Genomic DNA, 24,945 nt, shown 5'->3' on the forward strand with positions numbered 1-24,945 from the left:
CAAAATTAGGACTGCAGCACAGTTTGCCCGTGTCTCTGTTTTCCCATAGTTTGTTGTCACTGTGGGTGACACTTTCACCTAGAATGCTGCCGGCAGAAGAGAGCAAAGGTGAGAGCCTGGAGAGCTGTCCCGGGCCCTTTAGCATTCCGTGGAGCTGGCACCTGAGGCCCCTGTGCCTTTGTGACTGACCCCCAGTGCAGGAACCCACTCTCCACTGACTCCCAGGCATGCAGCCCCAAATGCCCACTCTCTGGGACCAGGCACTGTGTCTTCTAGGCTGACGGTGCCCAGTATAGAGCCTGACACACAGGAGGTGCATGCTACAAATAAAAATTCCTTTATAACTTTTAAAATGTCACAGTACTAACTGAGCAAGGTGGCCTACGCCTGTAATCCCGGCACTTTGGGAGGCCGAGGCAGGCAGATCACCTGAGGTCAGGAGCTCAAGACCAGCCTGGCTAACATGGTGAAACCCTGTCTCTACTAAAAATACAAAAAATTAGCCAGGCATGGTGGCGGGCACCTTTAATCCCAGCTACTCGGGAGGCTGAGGCAGGAGAATCGCTTGAACCCGGGAGGCAGAGGTTGCAGTGAGCCAAGATCACACCACTGGACTCCAGCCTGGGCAACAAGAGCAAAACTTCGTCTCAAAAAAAAAAAAAAAAATTCACAGTACCTCCAGCACTTCATGAAGGTGTGCTTGTGAACATTCCAGACGGTGCAGAAGAGCGCCTGTTTCCTCCCCTTCCTCTTGTCATGCCACTCCCCACAACAGCATCTGCCTCCTCCACTTGCAGGACAGCTGCTAATATCCAGGCCAGGATTCTTTCACTGGGTACCCACATACAATCACATACACTCAAACTTGCTCAGAAAACAGAGACCATGTTTGTGTTTCTGAGACTTATTTTCTTTTCCTACCTTCTGCTATGTCTTAGAGATCTTCTCATATGAGAAATTAGAGAATTATCATTATTTTTAAACTTTGTATGCAGTTGGGTGCACATGGTCATAAAGATGGGAACAGTGGACACTGGGGGGGCTACTAGATGGGAGTGGGGGAAGGTGAGGGGCAAGGGGTGAAAAACCACCTGTTGGATATCATGCTCACTACTGGGGTGATGGGATCCATCATAGCCCAAACCTCAGCATCACACAATATGGCCATGTAATAAACCTGCACCTGTACCCCCTGAACCCCAAAGTTGAAGTTATTACTAAAAAACCTTTTTATGCTGAATAACATACAAAAAGGCCAGCATACGAATGTAAGCGTAGGTGGAATTTTCCCCAGTGAACACACCTATGCCTCCAGGGCCCAGGCCCAGAGGCAGAACATTTCATGCTCCAGGAGTTCCACAGCCCTTCCCCAGCCACCACCTCCAAAGGGTAACTGCTGTCCTGACTTTTAACACCACAGGTGAGCTTTGCCTGATTTTGAAATTTACATAAATGAATTCATACAATATTTTGTTGGTGTGATCCTCCCATGTTGTTTTGAGTAACAGTTGATTTTGTCTGCGGCATGGCACTCTAGCGTGTGGACAGGACACTGTGTATTTTTTCACTCTACTGGTGGTGGACATTTGGATCCTTTCCAGTTGCTTTGCTGTTGTGAATAGCGTATCAAAGGATATCAGCGTACAGGTCTTTTGATGAAATACATATGCACATCTAATGGGTCTAGATCTAGGAACAGAATTGCCAGGTCACACAGAGTATGTGTATGTGTAGCTTCATGGATACTGACAAACAGATTTTCAAAATGGTTGTAACAGTTGGTACTTGAAAGTTCTAGTGTTCCGTATCTTCTCTGACACTGGTGTCTCTGTCTTATTGTCCTTGTGAGTTGCTGCATAGTATTTCATGATATGGGTATACTTTAGTTTGTTTATTCACTTCTTTGGTATTCTAAGAAATATTGATGAGAATACCCTTAATCATAGAGGGTATTTTTTTTTTATTGTTGAGGGGCTATGTATGATGTATGAATGTTTTTGTAGTAAAGATTGCTAGCTGAGTCAGAGTGTAGATATTTTCAATTTTGATATATGCTACTAAATTATCCTCCACAAGAAGGCAAGCAAGGCATGAACCAGTTAGTGAGAGTGCTGTTCTCATTATTTTATTGTTTCTTTTTCTCTCTCTCTCTCTTTTCTGTCTGTCTTCCTTGTGATGGATGGTGAGGTATTAAGGGTTCCTGATCTAGTATAAGAAACACCCAACTCAGACTATATAAGTGTCAATATAAAAATGTGAGATGGGATACTTAAGAGGAAATATATATTGTAATGCCAACCAGTCAATAGATATTATTTACATATTGGTTGGAGAAAAGCTGTTTTAATACATAGAAATGAGGTTGAAATCTGTAGGCACGTATATGCCAGTCAAAATTATTTAAAAATTGAAACATTTGACCATTATCACTATCCATCCAAACAATGTTCACATGCACACTAGTGAGGCCTGGGTGCATGTTAGCTGAGAGCTGGGTCAATTCTGAGTGAGTGCTTGTTGAGTGCTGAGTGAGTGCTGAGTACTGGCTAAGTGCTGACTGAGTGCCGCTGGCTGACTGCGTGCTGCTGGCTGACGGCTGGGTCAGGGCTGGCTGAGTCCTGGCTGAGTGCTAGGTGAGTGTTGGGTCAGTGCTGGCTGAGTGCTAGCTGAGTGTTGGCTAAGTGCTGGCTGAGTCCTGGATGAGTACTTGCTGAATGTTGGCTGAATACTGTGTCAATGCTGGCTGAATGCTGGATCAGTCCTGGCTCAATGCAGGCAGTGCTGCAGACCTTAAGAAGGTCACTTAGTCATGGTGACTACCATGCAGGTGCCCAGTGCAGAAAGGGTAGGGCTAAACTTTTCTGAGGTCACTGAGAACATTTTCTCTCCAAGTTTTCCTTGTGGTCATAAGATGAGGAACTTCGCCAGATCTGAGATACACTGGTGGCCCTGGTTCTTACTGGAGTGTCTCTGTTCTGTGACGTGGGAATGAGGAATGAAGAGATGCATGGGAAGTCAGAGAGCACCTGGGACTTCTCAGCCCAGCATTCAAGAGCTGTTGAGGAAGGTGGTGGAAACTTCTACCTGAAGTGACCCTTGGTCTTTGTTGGTTCTTAACCTAAGCAGCGCCATCCAAACTAAAAGAATTGGACCGGAAGTTACTGAGTACAGTTGGCATGCCAGGCCGTGCGAAGGGCACAGAGGTAAGAAATGCTCCTGTAGTGTATATGGAAAGAGAATTTATGCACAGGATCAGCCACTCTAAAACTACAAGAGATAAATGCCAGAAGAGATATACAATGATGCTGATAATTTCTTATATTTCTGTAGACTTTAGAGTTTAGAGGGGACTTTTCCATTCATTGTCTGATCACAGAAATTAAAGAGATCACTTTCAAAGAGAGAGGTGAGAAAGGACTTCCTGGGGGACATGGAATGAGCAGGACCTTGGAGGACAGGGAGGGGAGTGTGAAAAGATTGAGCATGGTATGTAAAATGGAAGAAACAGCATCAATCCAGGCAAGATCAAAGGAAAGTTATCAGGGAAGACTAGCATCTGTGTGTGTGGAGGGGGCAGTGGACGATAAAACATAGAAGGTAAAGTGGGCCTTGGTTAACCTGGGCTTTGAATATCGAGCTAAGACATTTGTGCAGATGTATGACTCTTTAACGCCCTTGTGCTCTGTGTTTAACCAAGGCCACCTTGAGCACATAAAAGTATAGCCTGTAATTCTGAGCTATTTACTTTGGTTACTTATTCCTAACCCTAAAGCATCTGGAGTATGTAATTAGTGTCTAATACATATTGGATGAAAGGATGGGTTTTTGGGTTGTTGATGGGTGGGTGGATGGATGGATGGATGGATGGATGGATTTTTGGATGGATGGATACATTTTTGGATGGATGGATGGATGGATGGATGGATGGATGGATGGATGGATGGATGGATTTTTGGATGGATTTTTGGATGGATTTTTGGATGGATGGATACATTTTTGAATGGATGAATTTTTGAATGAATGGATGGATGGATGGGTTTTTGGTTGGTTGGATGGATGGGTGGATGGATGGATGAGTTTTTGAATGGATGGGTTTGGGATAGCTAGAAGAAAGATGAATGGATGGGGGGATAGATGGATGGATGAATGGATGGGTTTTTGGATAGATGAATGGGTGGGTGGGTGGGTGGATGGATGGATGGATGGATGGGTTTTGGATGGATAGGTTTTTGGATGGATAGATGAATAAGTCTTTCAATGGATGGATGGATGGATGGATGGATGGGTAGATGGATGGAGGGTTGGCTGGGTGGATACATAGATGTGTTGAGTGAATCAGTTGCTTCCTCTTCCATGTAAATCTTAGCTCCCATCTCATGTTAGCCATCCATTTACCTTCCCCTTGGATATAGCTCTTTTAGTATTTTGGAGGAAAGCCAGCAAGTCCCAGTGACAGTTTGAGTTGTACATGTTTAGCCACTTGAAGAGGCCCATTTTAAGGACTGTTCCCAAATTTTCACAGCCTGCTGCCCAATTCTCAACTGTGCTTTTCCCAGGTTTTTAGATCACCAAGTGTATAGGCAGGCAAGAGTTCCTTGGTTCCATAAACTGCCTCAATGAGCTGCCTCATTAAAGACATCAGCTACCTCCTGAGAATCCCTCTGCTCATGTATGCAATTTGAGAAGGTCAAGCACATCCCCTGCCCCTAATAATTTACCCAATTCCTATTCTACCAAAATGAGAGAATCCTTTCTTTTGAAGAAGTTATTTTTCTAATTTATTGGATCCAATATAGGCCAGGATTTACCTTATGGATTTTGTAGAATAAAAGGTAAAAAGGACATTGGGAAGAGGTTCAGACCCTGGATTCTTTATTCTGAGAGGGCAGAACTCCTGGACTCTTTGGACAAGGAAAAATGCCAAGATGCTCACAAAGCATCTTGACCACTTCTCACTCCCCACTTACTTGCCTCCCTCACACCTGGGCCCACAACAGAGCAGACCCCAAGGAAATGGCAGGAGGAGATAGGAGGGGACAGTTCAAAAGCCACAGCAACCCAATGTGGCGAGCCGTCCAGGAGGGCAGTAGCTGGACTCTGGAGAGGACCTGCCGATTCTCTGCTCTGTTGCCCAGCCTGGAGTGTAGTGGTGTGATCATGGCTCACTGCAGCCTTGAACTCCTGGGCTCAAGTGATCCTCCCACCTCAGCCTCCCTAGTAGCTGGAACTACAGGTAAGCACCACCATGCTAATTAAAAACAATCTTTTTTTGAGTTGGGGTCTTGCTGTGTTGCCTATGCTGCTCTGGAACTCCTGGCCTCAAGTGATCCCCTAGCCTCAGCCTCCCAAAGCACTGAGATTCCTTCTGAGGGCTTAGGCATGTGTTGAAGTTGATTCTGGCTCTGAAGAAAGGATAGGAGGGTCTGCAGAGACTGGTGTGCATGAATCCTGGAGAGCCTGCTTGGGAAAACACACCCGACAGCCACCTTCCCAAGCCATCATCCTTCCTCCATCTCCTTTGGCTAGTTAAATTATTATTAAAAACAAAAAACAAAAAAATCAACAAACAAAAAACAATAAAACACTCTTATCCTGGTGAGGTATCTAGTGCCTGTAGTCCTAGCTACCCAGGAGGCTGAGGCAGGGGGATAGTTTGAGTCCAGGAGTTCTGCCCTCTCAGAATAAAGGAGTTCTGGAAATGTATTGAACTCAGAAAGAGGAATGGGAGTACGGCACCCACAGGCAGCTTACTTCCTTCACCAGTCTTGCAAAAATGCACCCTGGCTCCGGAAGCCATGTTTGACTGTATAGACCATCGCCGGCTACCAGGACAAACTGATTGCTGTCAACCCAGACATGGGCCCACCACCAGGCTGGCTGAATGACGACTCTGCCCTGTAGCTTAAATGGATTAAGGTGATTTCAGCAGTGAAGCACTCCTCCAGCGCACAGGGAGTGAGTGTATGGACTCCCCATGACAGCAGACTGGTGTGGGCTTCCACGGTTGGTTTGGTGCCGAGTCGGTTTAAATGTGCTTGAAGCCAAGGACAGTAGGTGACTCAGATGGTCCCCGAAGCGAGTATTTATTTATTCTTTGTTATCTGAAGATTTGTCCGAAGCAGTGGTTTTTGTCCTGTGAATGCATCCTTGATACATTTATTTTTGTTTGCACTGGGGTTGGTGCCCCAACTGCAGCAGAGCAAGCCCCCCAGAAGGCATTTGAAGAGAGTCATTGTAGAGATAGGGAAGCTGCCTTCTCTTTTCTGATCTTGGAGAGCCTCCTGACATTCTGGCCTCCTCCTTTTCTGAGCCATCCCCCTCATGAAGAGTGCTGGGAAGGGAGGGAGATTGTTCTGGGGAGGAGCTGCTGAGACGGTGGCACAATGGGGTTCTTTCATTGCAGCAAGAATTCAAAGAGAGAAGCTTCGGGCAGTGTCTTTCTTAACTCAGTTTTGGGAGCCCCAGGTTTGGCTTCTGGAACTCTTGGACTCTTGTTTCCCATCACCGCTGGAGGAACAGGACTCATCCTGGGCTCTGAGTCTTCTGAACTGGCTGGGGCTTCCAGCAGCTGGGAGGTGTTCTGGGAAGCCTTGCTGCCTTGGGTTCCCTAGAGGAGCAGCCACAGCCTGTCATTGGCTTGCGCCACCACTGGCCACTCTGGCTGTGCTAAAGCATGGTGTTTCCTTATTCACACTGACTTTATTCACCAGTCAGCTAATGCCATGCTTTTCTTGGCATGAAAGCATTGCAGCTTTATTAACACAGGGATACCCAACTGAACAAACATTCATCTTGCACATTACATCAAATTAGCATGTACAAAATTAATATTCCTGACCTTGCTAGTGGGAACAGCAATCAGTCTAGGGGAGGTTGTCATCCCACCATGGCCAGCCTTCTGCAGAAGTCCTGGCCATTACAGCTGCAGCCACTTTTCCTTCCCCCAGAGCCAAACCATGCCCTTCTGGACCCTCTGGCACTTGGTTATTCCCCTGGTTTCTGGGGAGCTCCAAAGCCCAGCAGCGATGCCTGGAAGGCCCCTGGTCTCCCTGGTACCATCCAAGAATGCCATTCTCTCTTTGTCCCTAAAGGCCATGACCTCCATCACCCTAGGTGGCGTCTCTAGGTGACTCCGGGTGCCCAGGTGGATAGATGGAGAAGACTTTTGTTCCCCACTGATTTTTCACCTCCTCGGTACCAGGTATAAACAGTCCTCTAGAACCTTTTTTTCTCCCTGCTTATTTAATAACTAGACAGAGGCCCAATATGCAATCCAGTCATATTGGTACCCCCCAGTGTGTGTTTAGCTAAGCCCCCTCCACTCCATCCCACACTTCCCCCTGCGATCTCCTCTCTCTCTTTGCACAGAAGGGAAGTCCTGCCTTCATGCTGTTGCTTTGAGCCCCTCCCGGTCAAGAGCCAGGAGGGTGCACCTCCATCTTGATTTGTCATGTTCTCTGAGGGCCAGGGGGAATGTGTTTGCTTAGGGGCAATCCAGGCCTGAGCTTCCTCCCTGTCTATCTATCCCTCACACCCACCAGGGCTCTGGGCCAGGTCTAGGGGCAGCTGCCTCTGAGCAGCCCATTGTGTGGGACCTCAGGACATCTGGGGATAGCTCTAGGCTCCAAATTGGGTTGCGTCAGACACAGCTGATATGGCAGGTGTGGTTCCCCTGAGAAAGGAATCCCCTTGCTTCATCATAGCAAGGTGTGCAACACGTTTGTACAGCAGAGAGCCCTGTATAAGCATAACCTATGGGGGCACAGTGTGTAAGGCACTTCCGTGAGTCCTTTGTCAAGCAGATATTCTTGTGTCAAATGGATCAGTTCATCCAGATTTTCTAGGTGTATTGAGAATAAGCTGAGATTTAGGTGAAATTTTCTGGGGACTTTGAGCTCTTTCCCTGACACAGATGAAGGTGATTCAAGGCAGAAGCCCAGTGGACACGGGGACTGGGCTCAGCCTGGAGGAGAACGCGGCCCAGCTTGGGAGCTGGGGGCTACAGGGACAATGGCAGCCAGTCTGAGAGCCAGTGTCTGAGGTGGCCGCCCCAGCCAGCACCGTGCTGCAGGGCATCTGGCTCTGAACCCCACTCCTGGGAGTGGGGCACTGGGGATCTCTGGTCAGGTCCATGCAGTGGGGTGGAGCGGGACTGAATGCATGGTCCTGCCCGCTACCTTCGTAGAATTCCTATACCAGGGGCCGGGGCCTGGGAAGGAGAGCTGTGCTTGGTCAGGACTGCTAATGCTGCAGGTGTGCGTCTGATATCGTCTCTTCCTTCCTCACCTCCTTTCCTTGCCCTCCATTTCCCTCCCTTTTTCTTCTCCTTTCCGTCTGGCTTTCTTCCTTTTCTGCAGCCCCCATTTTAAGGCTGCCCAGAGGGAGGAGGGACAGTACCCAAGCCCCAGTGGGAGCTCTTACCCCAGCAGGGCTTGGTGCTCATCCCCCCACCTCCTCCTTTCCTGATGAGGTCTGCGTGGAGGGTCTGGGAGACCCAGAGGCCTTTACAAGAGGAGGGGTGAGCCTAGGGGCCATCCCCTGGCCCTGCCTCCCAGATTCCCGACAGCGGGTGGCCTCCTGTGCTCCCATGGAGCACAGTCCCTGTGCAGTTGGTGCACTTCTATTTGCAGAGTTTCTTTAACTTGGAAAAGTCCTTTATGCCTACTCCTTATGAAATCCTTGGTTGCCTGCAAACACCTGGGAGGCGGATGTGGCCAGTTGCATTCTTCCCATTCCTTCCTCCCATTTGTTGATGAAGAAACTGATGCTCACAGATGTGAAGTCAGTCATCACAGCCACAGGACTAATCCATGGCAGGGCAGAAGCTGAGACCGAGGGCCTCCCTGCCTAACATCACGTTGTTTCCCAGAGAAAAATGTAATGCAGAAACAGCAGGTCCTGCCTGGCTCATGCCTGGAATCTCAGTGCTTTGGGAGGCTGAGGCTGGGGGATCACTTGAGGCCAGGAGTTCCAGAGCAGCATGGGCAACACGGCAAGACCCCAACTCTAAAAAAAGATTGTTTTTAATTAGCATGGTGGTGCTTACCTGTAGTTCCAGCTACTAGGGAGGCTGAGGTGGGAGGATCACTTGAGCCCAGGAGTTCAAGGCTGCAGTGAGCCATGATCACACCACTACACTCCAGGCTGGGCAACAGAGCAGAGAATCGGCAGGTCCTCTCCAGAGTCCAGCTACTGCCCTCCTGGACGGCTCGCCACGTTGGGTTGCTGTGGCTTTTGAACTGTCCCCTCCTATCTCCTCCTGCCATTTCCTTGGGGTCTGCTCTGTTGTGGGCCCAGGTGTGAGGGAGGCAAGTAAGTGGGGAGTGAGAAGTGGTCAAGATGCTTTGTGAGCATCTTGGCATTTTTCCTTGTCCAAGCACAGTCTGCAGCAGAGAAGAGGACTTCGTGTCTTCTGAGGGCTTAGGCATGTATTGAAGTTGATTCTGGCTCTGAAGAAAGGGCAGGAGGGTCTGCAGAGACTGGTGTGCATGAGTCCTGGAGAGCCTGCTTGGGAAAACACACCCGACAGCCACCTTCCCAAGCCATCATCCTTCCTCCATCTCCTTCGGCTAGTTAAATTATTATTAAAAACAAAAAACAAAAATATCAACAAACAAAAAACAATAAAACACTCTTATCCTGGCGAGGTTTCTAGTGCCTGTAGTCCTAGCTACCCAGGAGGCTGAGGCAGGGGGATAGTTTGAGTCCAGGAGTTCGAGGCTGCAGTGAGCTGTGATTGCACCACTGCACTTCAGCCTGGGTAACAGAGCATAACCCTGTCTCAAAAAAAAAAAAAAAAAAAAGAAAGAAAAAAAAACACCCTGTGTCGTTTGAAAATCTGAGTATTCAGGGAAGCAGGAAGAAAGGAGGCCCGGAGTCCCCAGCATTGGAACGGACCCATAGCGGCTCCCCTAGGTCCATCCTCCTTTACCTTGGTGGCCGTCCTGAGGGCCGCTTCTGTACCAGAACTCACAGGCTCCAGGCCCTCTTTGTCATAGAGTCCTTTCCAGAAAATAACCTCTTTCGTCCTTGTCTCTTCTCAAATCTCCATCACCTGTGTTCTGTCTCTCCATTCCTACCTCCCATGCCCTTCGGTGGCCTCTCTCTCCCCCACCCCAGCCCTAGTGGATTCTTTTCTTCCTCTCCTGTCTCTTTTTCTCCCTCTGTCCTCTCTCTGCTGGGCCCCCTCCTCTCTCTCTGCACCCTTCTCAAACCCGGGATGACTTGATGGCCCCTTCCCTCTTCAGTCCTTTCTTCTCCTTTCCCTCCTTTCCCCGCCTCTTCTTCTCCCTCTTGCCTCTACTCTTTCCTCCATCACAGTCACAGGGCTCCTTATGGATGGATGACCAGAGGCACTCGTTGCAGAGAGGGGCGTTCTTCTGGGCTATCTGTAATAAGAAGACATGGGGAAAAGGAATCTGTAAAAAGTTTTAGCCAGCAAAGCACCTTCCCAGGGAAAACGGAGGCTTATAACTTCAGAACCTTTATTTCAGCCCAGAAAATGCTGACATTCACAGGGCAGTTTACTTGGAAATTGCATTGGGGAGCGAGACACAGCCATGCTTTCTTTTCTTTTCTTTCCACCCACACCCAGTGCCCCCTCCCACCCCCGACTTGCCCGTCTGTGGCCCCCGTGGCTGGAGAGTGCAGGTCCCAGCCAACACTTCCTCTTCATCTTTTGGGAGAGATACCTAACTGTGTGATGAAGGTAATTCCACCTTGCCCAGAAATGAATTCCGTTATGCCCCAGCTTACTGTTTTATATTTATATGACACATATTAATTTCTTTTTACCTAGAGGTTGAATTTAGTTAATGATGACAATAAATATTAATGAAGGAATTGGTGTCTCCAGACCCTTGATGGCCATGGTGGGTCGGCTCTCCTCTCCCCGGACGTGATACGTTTGTCATCCCTGCATCCACGGTGTGAAAGCCACACCGCTGGTGAGCTGAGGGTGGGGATGCTGGACCCTCCTGGAGGGGTAGGTGTGGATCCCAATGGGGGAATTGAGAAGGTTCTGTCTGGCTGCCCACTCCTCATTCCGGGGACAGGGTGCTCCCTCCCACTCTTCCTGTGTGGTCCCCTGACACTGGACCTGGGGTGTGTATCTTAGGAGTTCAGGCAAATGCCCTATCTACCTCCAGTGACATCCTGAGGGGTTGCGGCAGAGGGCTTGGGGTCAGAACTGGTTCCTCAGTGCAAGTGTGCTGTGGAACTAGCCAGAATCCCTGTTTCCTTGTCTGCAAAATGGAGATGGTTTTTCCACCTTCCTTGACCATTGAGAGGAGCAGATGCAATGAATGTATGAATGTGAACACAGCTCATAAACCTGCTCATATTAGGCAGGATCCGTGTTTTGTCTTTGTGTTTTTTTTGTTTTTTTGTTTTGTTTTGTTTTTCCATCATGTGGGCTTCCAAGGCTGTTGGGCTACAGAACTTTGCAGAAAGCTTTTGTAAGTTTGGGAGCTTTTATTTCTCATCCATGTGTGTCTCTACCCAGGAGTCACATTTGGTTCTGTGCGTGCCAAGTTCTTCGGTTCAGGCAGTTGTCTGGAAATGTGTCCTTGGCACTCAGCTCTTGAGAGATCGATGGCTGTCTTGCTGCTTTAAGCACACAGTCTTCACTGGTGGGGTAATGAAAGTGAGATGTGTGCGGAGAAGCGGGTGCAGCCATTCTGCAGGGGCTCACATCTTGAAGAGAGACTCTTTCAATGGAGGGACTTGGGGAAGCATGGAATGCCCAGTGGGCCCCTCACTTGCTAGTCCCTGATCACTCCTGTGTGCTTCTTTGCATCTTTGCAGCTGTTGGTTTGGTTTGAATGAGCACCTCCTCCCCCTCACAGTCCAGCTGCCTCCTCCATGGGAGCTGGCAGCAGAGGTTCCCATCTTATTTGCTCAAGAAAAAAGGGATAGAGGGATGATAATGCATTCTTTTTCTTTTTCTTTCACTTTTACTTTTCCTTTTTTTTTTTTTTTTGAGACAGTGGCTCGCTCTGCTGCCCAGTCTGGAGTGCAGTGACGATCACAGCTCACTGCAGTCTCCACCTCCCAGGTTCAAGCAATTCTCGTGCCTCAGCCTCTCAAGTAGCTGGGACTACAGATACTCGCCACCATGCCTGGCCGATTTTTTGTATTTTTAGTAGAGACAGAGTTTCACCATATTGCCCAGGGTTGTCTCAGTCTCCTGAGCTCAGGCAGTCTCTCAGCCTCGGCCTCCCAAAGTGCTAGGATTACAGGTGTAAGCCACCACGCCTGGCCTACTTTTCCTTTTTTTTTTTTTTTTTTTTTTGAGACAGAATCACTCTGTCACCCAGGCTTTAGTGCAATGATGTGATCCTAACTCGCTGCAGCCTCAATCTCCTGGGCTGAAGCGATGCTCCTGCCTCAGCCTCCTAAGTAGTTGGGACTACAGGCACAGACCACTATGCCCTGTTAGTTTTTAAAAGAATTATAAAGACGGGGTCTTGCTGTGTTGCCCAGGCTGGTCTTGAATTCCTGGGCTCAAGCATTTCTTCCACCTCAGCCTCCCAAATGCTGGGATTACAGACAAGAGCTACCGCACCTGGCCGATAATGCATTCCTAAAGAGGGTATTTGAATGTGGGCATTTGAGTGTGGGCACAGCTTTGTGAGTGGCGGGCTCCAATGCAAGGAGACCACCGACTGGGGTGTCTCCTCCCATCTTCCTTGGTGGTGGGTTCTGTCATCCTGTTTACCCTGGAGACCTTTCCTCATGAAGTGGCATTGCTGAATGTGCCAGTCACTCTCAGACAGAACTTGCCTAGGATGGACTTTGGGTCTCACCCCAGCACATCTGCTTTGCATTGGGACTGGCTGGACTCAGGATCCATTCAGGATGTTTTGGCAGCTATTTAGGAGGTGTGAAGCAGCCGTCTATGATACTCATTCATTTATTCATTCATCCCAATGACATGTATTGAGTGGCCACTCTGGGCTGGACGGTAGGGTTGCGGCTGATATCTGGGGTGTGGGTGTGTGGGGTCTGGTCCTGACCACACAAAGCTGACAGTGTGTTGGAATATCTGGCCATAGACAAGTGATCCCCATGGCTAAGGGGACAAGAGCTGGGGTCAAAACCCTGCTATCCCCAAGAGCCTTTTCCCTGAGGCCTGGGGAAGGGTGGGTTCCCGCATTCTCCACTTCACTGCACCTGCCCCAGGGTTTCCAGCAGAGGAGGCAGTGCTAGAAAGTGAGGAGTGAGAGATCTTGGTGCATCTCAGAAGCTGAGAGGGGCTGGAGGGGAACCGGGCAAATGGTGGAGGACTCCCTTCCTTCAGGGCTGCTTTGAGGAATTTGGACCTTCTTCCGAGCCCAGTGGGAAGTTATTGAGGGTGTTATATGGGGAGGTGATATGACCAGCCTGATATTCTATATTAATCTCAGCAGCTTCTGCTTGGAGATGTGATTAAAGGGGCTGGGGCTGGAGTCAGGGAGTTGGTTGGGGATGGGGTGAGAGATGCTAGTGGCTGGACTGGGCCCATGTGGGAGGCTGCAGAGAGAAGGGGGGATCCTGTTACAAAGGCTGTTACAACTCCTTGCTCCTGGACATGACCCCCCACTCACCTCCTTGAAATAATGAGGCAGCAACTGTCCATTGGTCACCTACTACATGCAAGACTAAGGATGTAAGGTTCCCTCCCTTTAGAGAATTCAGGCAAGAATGCGCAGAAAGTTCAGTAGCAACAAGGAATTTAAATACTCTCAAATACTGTTGGAGACAGTAGCGGAATTTCCCAAGGTCATATGTGATGCATTGTCGGGTCGAATCGGCGGACGGTGCCTGCCCCTGGGCTACTGAAGCCAGCCTGGTGGGGACCAGATTCTTGACAGCCCTGCCCCACACCCTTGTTGACTTCTCACCATCTGCACAGTGACTGGGAACACCCAGTCTTTCCTCCCCTCCTTGCCTGATCCAGGGCATTCACTGTGCCAGCTTCCAGAGCCCTTCCTTCTATCCAGCCAGGGGCTTTGCGTGTCAAGCTCAGTTTAGAGAAGAAAGCACAGAGGAACTACTCCACTTGCTGAGTGTTGGTGAGGTTGGCGTTTGCAGAGAATGAACCAGATTAAGCGATTTTACAGCTCAGCTCTTTACCTTCTCTGAAAGGCCATAAAATGATAGACCTGTAGCTGAGGAAGGACCTTACAAATATTACTCAAGTGCCCCATATCATTCAAAGAAGGGAATAGAGGCCTAGAGAAACAAAACTCTGCACTGCACAGTGTGCGGCAACCTGCCTGGTGCCTGTGGCAGCTTGATGCATATTTGTGGAGTGCCTTTCATCCCTTAGTTCCCTCATTCCACTGGGTCCATTTCCATTTTCTAGAACATTTTTAAAGTTCAGTAATCAAGAGTATAAATATTCTCAGAGTAGTGAAATTATTGCAAAGCATGGTGGAAGGATGGGAATTTTCCCTTTATTTTTATGTATTTATTTTTGGAGATAGGATATTGCTGTGTTGCCCAGGCTAGAGTTCAGTGGTGGGTCATGGCTCACTGCAACCTCCACCTCCCGGGTTCAAGCAATTCGCCTGCCTCAGCCTCTGGAGTAACTGGGACTACAGGCGTGTGCCACCATGTCTGGCTAATTTTTTTGTATTTTAGTAGAGATGGGGTTTTACCATGTTGCCCAAGGTGGTCTCAAACTCCTGAGCTCAGGCAGTCTGCCTGCCCTGGCCTCCCAAAGTGCTGGGATTACAGGAATGAGCCACAGCACCCAGCCTTTCTCTTTATTTTAATGTGGAGGGGAGAACCAATGGGTAAAAGTCTTAGGCTCCACCTACGGAAATACTTCTCACCTTCAGATAGGAAAAGAAAATGGTCATTTGAACAAGGAGTGAGGCCCACGTCATAGCCATGAGGGCGTGCGCTTGTAAGGACCCTCAGAAACCATGACATGGTCAGGAGTGGGGTGTGCGGTGAGGCCAAGTCTCTCCAGGACCCAGTTCTCCTTGGCACTAGAGCCTTTTAATTCTCCTCTGAGTTGGATCTTGTTCCACCAGGGAGGTTGAGAGGTTGGCCTTTTCTTTCCATATTAATTTCCTCCTCAGTCATTAGACTGATGACATTCTGACCCTGCTGTGTAATTTACAAAGCATATCAGAGCGTGTTGTGGGCCAGCTCAGGAGAGGAGCTGGTCACATCATTCATGGTGCATGTGCTGGGGAGGGGTGCTCCAGACGGCCTGGGCTGGGTTGGTGCTTGTGCGGTAGGGGTGGGGAAGGCTCTAGCCATGGGGAGATGCATTGCCCCTGGGTGGAAGGTGGGCTGGCAGAGCCCCTGGGTTTCCCTCTCACCTGGTGGCTTTCACCCACAGAGGACTCTTTCATGTCCACTATTGGCTCTGCTTCTTCTGGGTGCTGGTGTCCTCTCGTATTGGCTGCTGTGGGGCCATTTCTCTCTCAGACTTAATTTCATGGGAGCTACTGTAATAGGAGCAAAATCCCCAGGGTGTGGGGTTTGTATTGCAGACTGTGGCTCCAAGAGGCATCTCCAGGAAAGAAGGGGCTTTGATATCTTCACCCATCTACACAGGCCTGGGCATTTCCTTGAGTCTCAGTGGGAGGGACACCAGCCGTGGGATTTCCTCCTCTTTCCCCATTTACAATAAAACCATACTATGGAAACGTCATATATGCATGCACCCAGTGCACTTCTGCAGACAGTGGGCTGTGTCTAGCTAAACCCAGCCTACTCTGCTCCAGCTGCTCCCCGAGAGGATTATAAGAGAGGTTGCAGACCCACGTGGATGCTCTGACCTCAGTCATACCATGTGCCCCAGCTAGAGTAACAAGCCATCCTTCAGTTTGCATAAGACTGAGTAAATTCCCAGGATGCAAGACGTTCAGTGCTGAAACCAGGACAGGTCCAGGCAAATTGGGACACTTGGTTATTCTCCCTCAGCTGTTCTTCCTTCAGGCCTGCCACTCCATTGGAGTTTTGAGTCCAGATTTCTAGAATGTGCTGCACCCCGAGGAAGTCTATCGGGGGGCAGGTGAGGGAGAGTGAAATGTCTTCTTTTCTTTTTCTTTTCCTATTCTTTTCCAACACATGCATTCACGGTCTTCATTGTGGCTAGCACAGGAGCCTCCATTGGCCAGCGCTGTATTTCCCTAAGCATTTGGTCCTGGCCCTAGGAACAGAGCTTTTGCTGTCTTTATTTGTCATCTCGAAGTGCATGGCCTTAAACTTGAGGTTCCCCACAGCACTTCACACTCAGCTGACTGCAGCAGGGCACTCTCTTCTGGTCATTTGTAAAGAACACCCACAGCTCCTGGACAAGACTCTTGCTTAGTAGTTGGCAAATGAGCAGAAGTATCTCCCTCCCTGCAGCTGATGTGTGTACCTGGGACAGTTCCCATCCAAGTTCACATTACATCAGTGTTGGGATTCCATGTGTCTTGGCTTAGGAATCTTGGAACTCAAAGTAGGGGGCTTAGGAGCAAAAGAATCACACCTGTCCTGGAAGGAATGAGGGGAGCCTAGCTGCTTGGCTTCAAGGGACTCATTTCACTGTTTTTGTTTGTTTGTTTTTGTTTATTGTTGTTGGTTTGTTTTCTGATGTGAAATGGAACAGGGGCAAATCTTTAAAGTTGGTGGAGTCAATTCCACAAACAAAGCTTCCCTTCCTTTCTTAAGAGCTTTTTGTAGAAATCAGCCTTGCAATTAGCACTGCAACGTTCCAACCACCTAACACACTTCCCCACTGGCCTTTTGAAGCAAACAAGTAGTTAGAAGCTGACAGGACAAAGTCACTTTATTTCCCCTTTTCCTTTACCTTGAAATTGTTCCTAGCCACAGGGCTGGCCACGCCCCACTGTCCAAAAAACTACCCCGATGCAGTATGCAGTGGCAGATCAGTTTAGTAAGGAATAACCCAAGTCACCGAATGCAAGAGAATTAAAAAAAAAAAAAAACACCCTGTTGCATTAATGCAAGTATTCTTTGGGCTCTGCGTCTCTGGACGTGCATCTTCTAGAACCTGCAGGCGTGTGGCCTGCCCTCCACCTGCGTGGGAATGCATGCTGGATTTACATCCCAGTTACATCGCTTCCAGAAAGACAGGATCTCTGTTGGATGCCCATGAAGCTTATACTGAGTAAATATTGACAAAGTAGTCTAAAGAGCAAACACTTTGACATTTGTAAGGTCCACTGGAAGGTCTTGTATATATTTATACAGCAGGAGTGAGCACCGCATACCAATTTTCCTGAACTTGTTCTGACATAATTCTGCATGGAGAGTGTGTGTGCGCAGGTGGCTGAGAACGGCTGAGTGTTCACATGGGGGACAGGGCTGGGGGCTTCGTGGTAGCTGGTCAGGGTATCTCCTCTCAACTGGAACAAACCCACACCTATCCCTGCCAGGAAACCTACCTCTAAGCTTTTCTGAGACCTGCTTTTCCAGAAGGAAGAAAGAAAAAAAAAAAGCCACAAAATCTTGTTTTTCCTTTATTACAATGGACGTACTTTTCTTTTTACTTGGTAAAAATTTTATTGATGTTTTTGTACTTTATATTTATTAAAGATTGAGCCTCAAAAATGTAATGAGTAAAAAATGCTTGCTTAATTTAAATTGTGAATCTGTCTGTTAAGAAATGCATTAGGGGTAGGAGAAGCATAAGACATATTAATTGACAGACAGGAACTGCTGTCTCTGAGGTTGATACAAGTAATTTATTACTTTAGAAATGAATGCCACCTCCAGAATGTGCTTCATTAATTTCAAATTTAGTTTTAATTTCAAGCTGTTGCCCCTTGAGAAGAATAAGGTGGCAAATTATGTTTGAAGAGCAGATTTTTTTTTTTTGCTCCAAAGAAACACCACATTTTAACTATTTAATTTTACAAATACATGTACCCATCTGGGTTGCTGTGTTTTCCTGAGAGCCCAGAACATATTCTAGGTAAGATCAACACATACTAATGCTTTTTTTTTTCTTTCTCTCCTTCTCCCTCTCTCTCTTCATTCCATCCTACCTGTCTCTCTTTCCCACCTGTTATCATGGCAGCCTATGTTTCTGAAGAGTTAAAGGCTGCTGCCCTGGTGGACGAAGGTTTAGACCCAGAGGAGCATACGGCAGATGGAGAGCCCTCGGCCAAGTACATGTGCCCGGAGAAGGAGCTCACCAGGGCCTGCCCCAGCTACCAGAACTCCCCAGCCGCTGAGTTTTCCTGCCACGAAATGGACAGCGAGTCACACATCAGTGAGACCAGTGACCGAATGGCTGACTTTGAAAGCGGCTCCATCAAGAACGAAGAGGAGACCAAGGAGGTCACGGTCCCACTGGAAGACACGACTGTGTCGGATAGCCTGGAGCAGATGAAGGCCGTGTACAACAACTTCCTCTCCAACTCCTACTGGTCCAACCTCAACCTCAACCTGCACCAGCCCTCCTCAGAGAAGAACAACGGCAGCAGCAGCAGCAGCAGTAGCAGCAGCAGCAGCTGTGGCAGCGGGAGCTTCGACTGGCACCAGAGCGCCATGGCTAAGACGCTGCAGCAGGTGTCGCAGAGCCGCATGCTCCCGGAGCCCAGCCTCTTCAGCACCGTGCAGCTGTATCGGCAGAGCAGCAAGCTCTACGGCTCCATCTTCACGGGGGCCAGCAAATTCCGCTGTAAGGACTGCAGCGCTGCCTACGACACCCTGGTGGAGTTGACGGTGCACATGAACGAGACGGGGCATTACCGCGACGACAACCATGAGACTGATAACAACAACCCCAAGCGCTGGTCCAAGCCTCGCAAACGCTCCTTGCTGGAAATGGAAGGGAAAGAAGATGCCCAGAAGGTGCTGAAGTGCATGTACTGTGGCCACTCCTTTGAGTCCCTGCAGGATTTGAGTGTCCATATGATCAAAACAAAACACTACCAAAAAGTGCCTCTGAAGGAACCTGTCACTCCTGTCGCCGCCAAAATCATCCCTGCCACTCGGAAGAAAGCTTCCCTGGAGCTGGAGCTCCCCAGCTCCCCGGATTCCACAGGTGGAACCCCCAAAGCCACCATCTCAGACACCAACGATGCACTTCAGAAGAACTCCAACCCTTACATCACGCCAAATAACCGGTATGGCCACCAGAACGGGGCCAGCTACGCATGGCACTTTGAGGCCCGGAAGTCGCAGATCCTGAAGTGCATGGAGTGTGGGAGCTCACACGACACCCTGCAGGAGCTCACGGCCCACATGATGGTCACTGGCCACTTCATCAAGGTCACCAACTCGGCTATGAAAAAGGGGAAGCCCATTGTGGAGACGCCTGTCACACCTACCATCACAACCCTGCTGGACGAGAAAGTCCAGTCCGTGCCCCTGGCCGCCACCACCTTCACGTCCCCCTCCAATACACCTGCCAGCATCTCCCCAAAACTGAATGTGGAGGTCAAGAAGGAAGTCGACAAGGAGAAAGTGGTCACTGACGACAAACCTAAGCAAAAGGACAAGCCTGGTGAAGAAGAGGAGAAGTGTGACATCTCTTCCAAATACCATTACTTGACTGAAAATGACTTAGAAGAGAGTCCCAAGGGGGGGCTCGATATCCTCAAATCCCTGGAAAACACAGTGACATCCGCAATCAACAAGGCCCAGAACGGCACTCCTAGCTGGGGGGGCTATCCCAGCATCCATGCCGCCTACCAACTTCCCAACATGATGAAGTTGTCCCTGGGCTCGTCGGGGAAGAGCACGCCCCTGAAACCCATGTTTGGCAACAGTGAGATTGTCTCCCCGACGAAAAACCAGACCCTGGTCTCTCCACCCAGCAGCCAGACGTCCCCCATGCCCAAGACAAACTTTCATGCCATGGAGGAGCTGGTGAAAAAGGTCACTGAGAAAGTTGCCAAAGTGGAGGAGAAGATGAAGGAGCCGGATGGGAAGCTTTCCCCGCCCAAGCGGGCCACTCCCTCCCCATGTAGCAGCGAAATCGGGGAACCCATCAAGATGGAGGCATCCAGTGACGGGGGCTTCCGAAGCCAGGAGAACAGCCCCAGCCCCCCGCGGGATGGGTGCAAGGATGGGAGCCCCCTGGCTGAGCCGGTGGAGAATGGCAAGGAGCTGGTGAAGCCCCTAGCCAGCAGTTTGAGTGGCAGCACGGCCATCATCACCGACCACCCACCCGAACAGCCTTTTGTTAACCCTTTGAGCGCCCTGCAGTCAGTCATGAACATTCACCTGGGCAAGGCTGCCAAGCCCTCCCTGCCTGCCCTGGACCCTATGAGCATGCTTTTCAAGATGAGCAACAGCCTGGCGGAGAAGGCCGCCGTGGCCACCCCGCCGCCCCTGCAGTCCAAGAAGGCAGACCACCTCGACCGCTATTTCTACCACGTCAACAACGACCAGCCCATAGACTTGACAAAAGGGAAGAGTGACAAAGGCTGCTCCTTGGGTTCAGTGCTTCTGTCACCCACGTCCACAGCCCCGGCAACCTCCTCATCCACGGTGACAACGGCAAAGACATCTGCCGTCGTATCATTCATGTCAAACTCGCCGCTACGCGAGAATGCCTTGTCAGATATATCCGATATGCTGAAGAACTTGACAGAGAGCCACACGTCAAAATCCTCCACTCCTTCCAGCATCTCCGAGAAGTCTGACATTGACGGGGCCACTCTGGAGGAGGCTGAGGAGTCGACGCCTGCCCAGAAGAGGAAGGGCCGCCAGTCAAACTGGAACCCCCAGCACCTCCTGATCCTCCAGGCCCAGTTTGCCGCCAGCCTCCGGCAGACCTCGGAAGGGAAGTACATCATGTCAGACCTGAGCCCCCAGGAGCGGATGCATATCTCCAGGTTCACCGGGCTGTCCATGACCACCATCAGCCACTGGCTGGCCAACGTGAAATACCAGCTTCGAAGGACAGGTGGAACAAAGTTCCTCAAAAACTTGGATACTGGCCACCCCGTCTTCTTTTGTAACGATTGTGCGTCCCAAATCAGGACTCCTTCCACGTACATCAGTCACCTAGAGTCACACTTAGGCTTCCGGCTACGGGACTTATCCAAACTGTCCACCGAACAGATTAACAGTCAGATAGCACAAACCAAGTCACCGTCAGAAAAAATGGTGACATCCTCCCCCGAGGAGGACCTGGGGACCTCCTATCAGTGCAAACTTTGCAATCGGACCTTTGCCAGCAAGCACGCTGTTAAACTTCACCTTAGCAAAACACACGGGAAATCTCCAGAAGACCACCTTCTGTATGTCTCTGAGTTAGAGAAGCAGTAGCATTTGCTTTTGATAGAAAGGACTGCAGTTTGCTTTGAGGGAAACTGTGGAAGGCACCTTCAGGCCCCCCTGACTTCTTGTTCTTGGCACATGTTCTTATTTTAACTGCAGAGAATCACTCTGGGCTGGACTGTTTTGTATAACTGTACAGTGTTTAATAGAGGTGCATAATCAGCTGTTGTTACTGGTAAAATATGAAGGTTAAAATGCAGTGGTAAGTGTTTGGAACTTTGTGTAAATGGGATTTAGTTGTGAGCATCCTCCCGATGCTTCAAGCTGCATGCATTAACAGACAGTTTAATTAAGCATTTATAACGAAATCAGGCACACTTTTTCCACGAGACTGGAGTGTGCTGGCATTTCTCACCCTTTCATCTTTAGCCCTCTGAGTACTTTGAAGCACTTTTGCATTAATTTGGTTAAAAAATAAAATAAAATAATAATAATGTATGAAGCTCTGTTTTTTAAACTCCTTACCAGCTTAGTTATAATGAATAATATGAACCTCCATTTATGCAGGTCTGCAGGGGTATAACACGCCTTGAAATTTAAAAGAATATTATTTTCACATTGAAACATAGATGTATATATTGTATAGATTTCAGACTCTCTTATGAAAAAAATGTGATTGTGGTTAAATGACCTTTTTCTTGCATTTATAGCAACAGTGTTTTATGCACCTGCTATGCTCTGGGCATAAGCTGTGCCTATGTATAGTGTATATTTCTTTTTTCTTTTTTTTAAGGTCTATGGGTTTTGTTTTTTACATGCAAACATTGTAAATTATACAGAAGATACCACAGATAGCATTTATAAAATATACAGAAACATTATCTGAAAGCAAAGTATGATAGTTTGTTTTGCTATACAGTACATCTATATTGATAGAGGTTCATGTTTAAATTATACATATTTATTAGCATCATATTGTCATTTGTTTTGAGCAGTCTGAATAAACGAGACCGGGAAAAACATCCCTGGCAGGCATCAGAACTATTTTGCACATGATTTTTAAAGGTATTTATTAGAAATCAAAGAACGCTCAAAATAAACTCAGTGCTCAAAGGGTTAAGTCTATTTGAAAAGGTTAAAAAAAAAGAACAAAAAAAAAGAACTTGTACTGTATTTCCTAAACATTGATAAAGCCTTTAAAATGTTTGTACTGTAATACTTTGCTTAAAAGTCATGAGGCATTCTGTGATCCAACCTCTTTCACTTATTTATAAGCCCTCTTGGTTGCTATTCCATATTGTAGGATGCCTTTCTATTTCAATTGGTAACTTTCTGTTTTGTTCTTCCTAATTATTCTCCCAAGATCCCACACTGCAGCTTTATCTTTAGGCTTATGAAAGGTAACCCGTGGTTACCGGCTCTCCAAGTGATTCTGTTCTTCTCCATTTTTGGCAGTTAATTTGCAGAAGTAACTGACAGCTGACACCATATGAGAACCTTTGTATAAAATATTGGCATGTAAACAGCACAGACACCGTAACACACTCTGTGCCCTGTTTGGTTGTTGACAATGAAGCACCATTATGTGACTCTTCATATAACCCTTTTTTCTACGGCAGCATTAAAATTGTCTTTTTGCTATAATTTTGTGTTGCGTTCACAATTATGTCTGAAATGTGCTACGACTAACGAGCACATTAAAATTAAATTGTATGCGATCTGTTTATGACGGAGCTGGTTGCTGCGGCTGCCAGGTGCTGGCAGTCGGAAGCTGTGCGTAAATCAGGGGGAGTTTTAGTGAACTTTGGCGTTTGGAGAGCAGGGAGCACTTACTCAGAGGCAGCTCGAATAGGATCTGCACCGAGAATAAACATTCACAAGAAAGGAAGACATGCCCATAAGGTTAGATGCTCAGTGCAGAAGGGATATTGCCAGACCCCCAGGATCAGAGCTTCCGGTCACACCTGGTGACCTGCATGGGGGTCTGGGGTTTGATCTCTCCTCTGGATGCACGGAGTTCAGGGCCCTGCGCTGTCAAGGAGGCTGATAGGAAAGAAAGCTTTGGAAGGGTGACTCCTTCCTGTTGACTCAGGATTTTCAAACAGCGGGAAACAGAACCAATCGAGTCAGACAGACTTTGGGGTCCCAAGGTTCTCCCTCCTGTGTTAAAACAGCCACAGATAAGCAGGCAGGGGGGTTGTGGGAGGAGACTGAACCCATCCACGGGAGGAGGGGGAGAGCATTTATATGATAATCACAAGCTTTTATTAGTCCCAGCAAATCATGCCAACAAAACGCTGGGAACATCATGTAAAATTGTAAAATACCTTTATTACTATGTTCAAACTACTCTTGCAGTTATGCAGAATCATAGCTCCTAACCTAGAATTATACAAATGAGAGATGTATTACATCCATGTAATACATAAAACACCTCAACTTAAAAAAAAAAAAACAACCTCTTTTATTAAAAATTTAAATTAAGCCCTTTCAGAGATGTTCGGCAACACGCCTACGGTTTTTCCGCTCATCCCCACCCCTTTTTCTCAAGAGGAGTCCAAATTTTTCTGTCTACTCTGTTTTCTCTCGGCATTCCATCTTTCTCCGGGTTTTTAGGGAGAAACTCACTACAATTTAAAATGAGTTTTTTGGCAAATAGAGAGTGCTGTGTTAGCTAAGCTCTTGCCTTTGGATGTGGGCACACAGGTGGGTTTTATGGACAGGCAGGGAAGAAAGCAGGTTCCCCTCCTGGTGCAGGGCCTGTGCCAGGCCCCATCTTTTCTGTGGCTGGCCCTGGTTCTTTTCTGGCCTGTTCTTTGTCCTACTGACCTTTACCTGGGAGGAGCTGAAGGACACATATGTTTCCCTTCAGGACCGGCTCCCCACAGAACGCGTCTCAGGGGACAGAGACATCCTCCCTCCCATGCCTTCCGCATCTTCACATCCTGGAGCCCAGATTTCCACTCTTGAATTTTTCACAGGTTAAATATAGCATCGGTTTATTAGAATCCAAAGTCCTGCATCTAACAGATTAAACTGACAACACTTCCATCACCACCAGGGCCCATGTGGCTTGAAGGGAGATGGGATTTGTACAAGTGACGGCGGAACCCCGCTCTTGGCAGTTTGGGAGAAGGACTCGACACACTGCCCATCTCCTCCTCACCCCACTCCCAGGATCATCTTCTGGGCTTTCCAATTTGGGGGTCGGTGTGAGGGTTTACCAGCCAAGGTAGGCCGCAGGTTCTCTCGCTTGTTTGACACCTTGGGCGTTTAGCCAGGAAAGGACTGCTCATATTCACGGAGGTCCATGAATTAATTTTACCTCTAGAGAAACATCAGAATTGGGCAGTAGGGCTCCAGGCATGAATGCAAACCTCACTTGGCAAAATAACAACCCCATAAACCAGGCAGCATGGCGGATATGGCTTGTTGCGGTCTCACCCTACTTGGAAATTCAGGGCCATTTTGTCCTGAGGTTACCAAACTTTTGCCTGGCTAAAGATTGGGCCCTGTCCGGAGAACCTTTCACCCCAGCCCAGAATGGCCCTGGTTTCCCTGAGATAAGACAGGAAGATGTAAAGTCACACTCCGCGTCTGTTGTAGTGCTCATGTTCTGTGGTTGCTGTTGCGAGTGAAGGGAGGAAGGCATTGGTCGCCCAAGTCAGGCCTTTAAATGGGTGCAGGAAGGAGGGGGGGATGTTGCCAAGGGAGGGAGGTTTTAATCACAGGTGCGCATGTGACCCTGACCTCACC

The 24,945-nt window shown here is 48.4% G+C and overlaps 1 protein-coding gene across 1 annotated transcript in view; it reads left to right on the top strand.

The window, feature by feature from the left end:
• Positions 1 to 22,833, top strand: part of TSHZ3 (teashirt zinc finger homeobox 3) — a 75,194-nt gene extending 52,361 nt beyond the window's left edge. The window contains exon 2 of the mRNA XM_003275046.3: positions 18,032 to 22,833. Within this exon, the coding sequence (XP_003275094.1) occupies positions 18,032 to 21,237 (3,206 nt within the window). The 3' untranslated portion in view covers positions 21,238 to 22,833. The remainder of the gene's footprint in view (positions 1 to 18,031) is intronic.
• Positions 22,834 to 24,945: the final 2,112 nt, after the last annotated feature.

This window comes from Nomascus leucogenys, chromosome 10 (assembly GCF_006542625.1).
Source record: "Nomascus leucogenys isolate Asia chromosome 10, Asia_NLE_v1, whole genome shotgun sequence".
NCBI lineage: Eukaryota > Metazoa > Chordata > Mammalia > Primates > Hylobatidae > Nomascus > Nomascus leucogenys.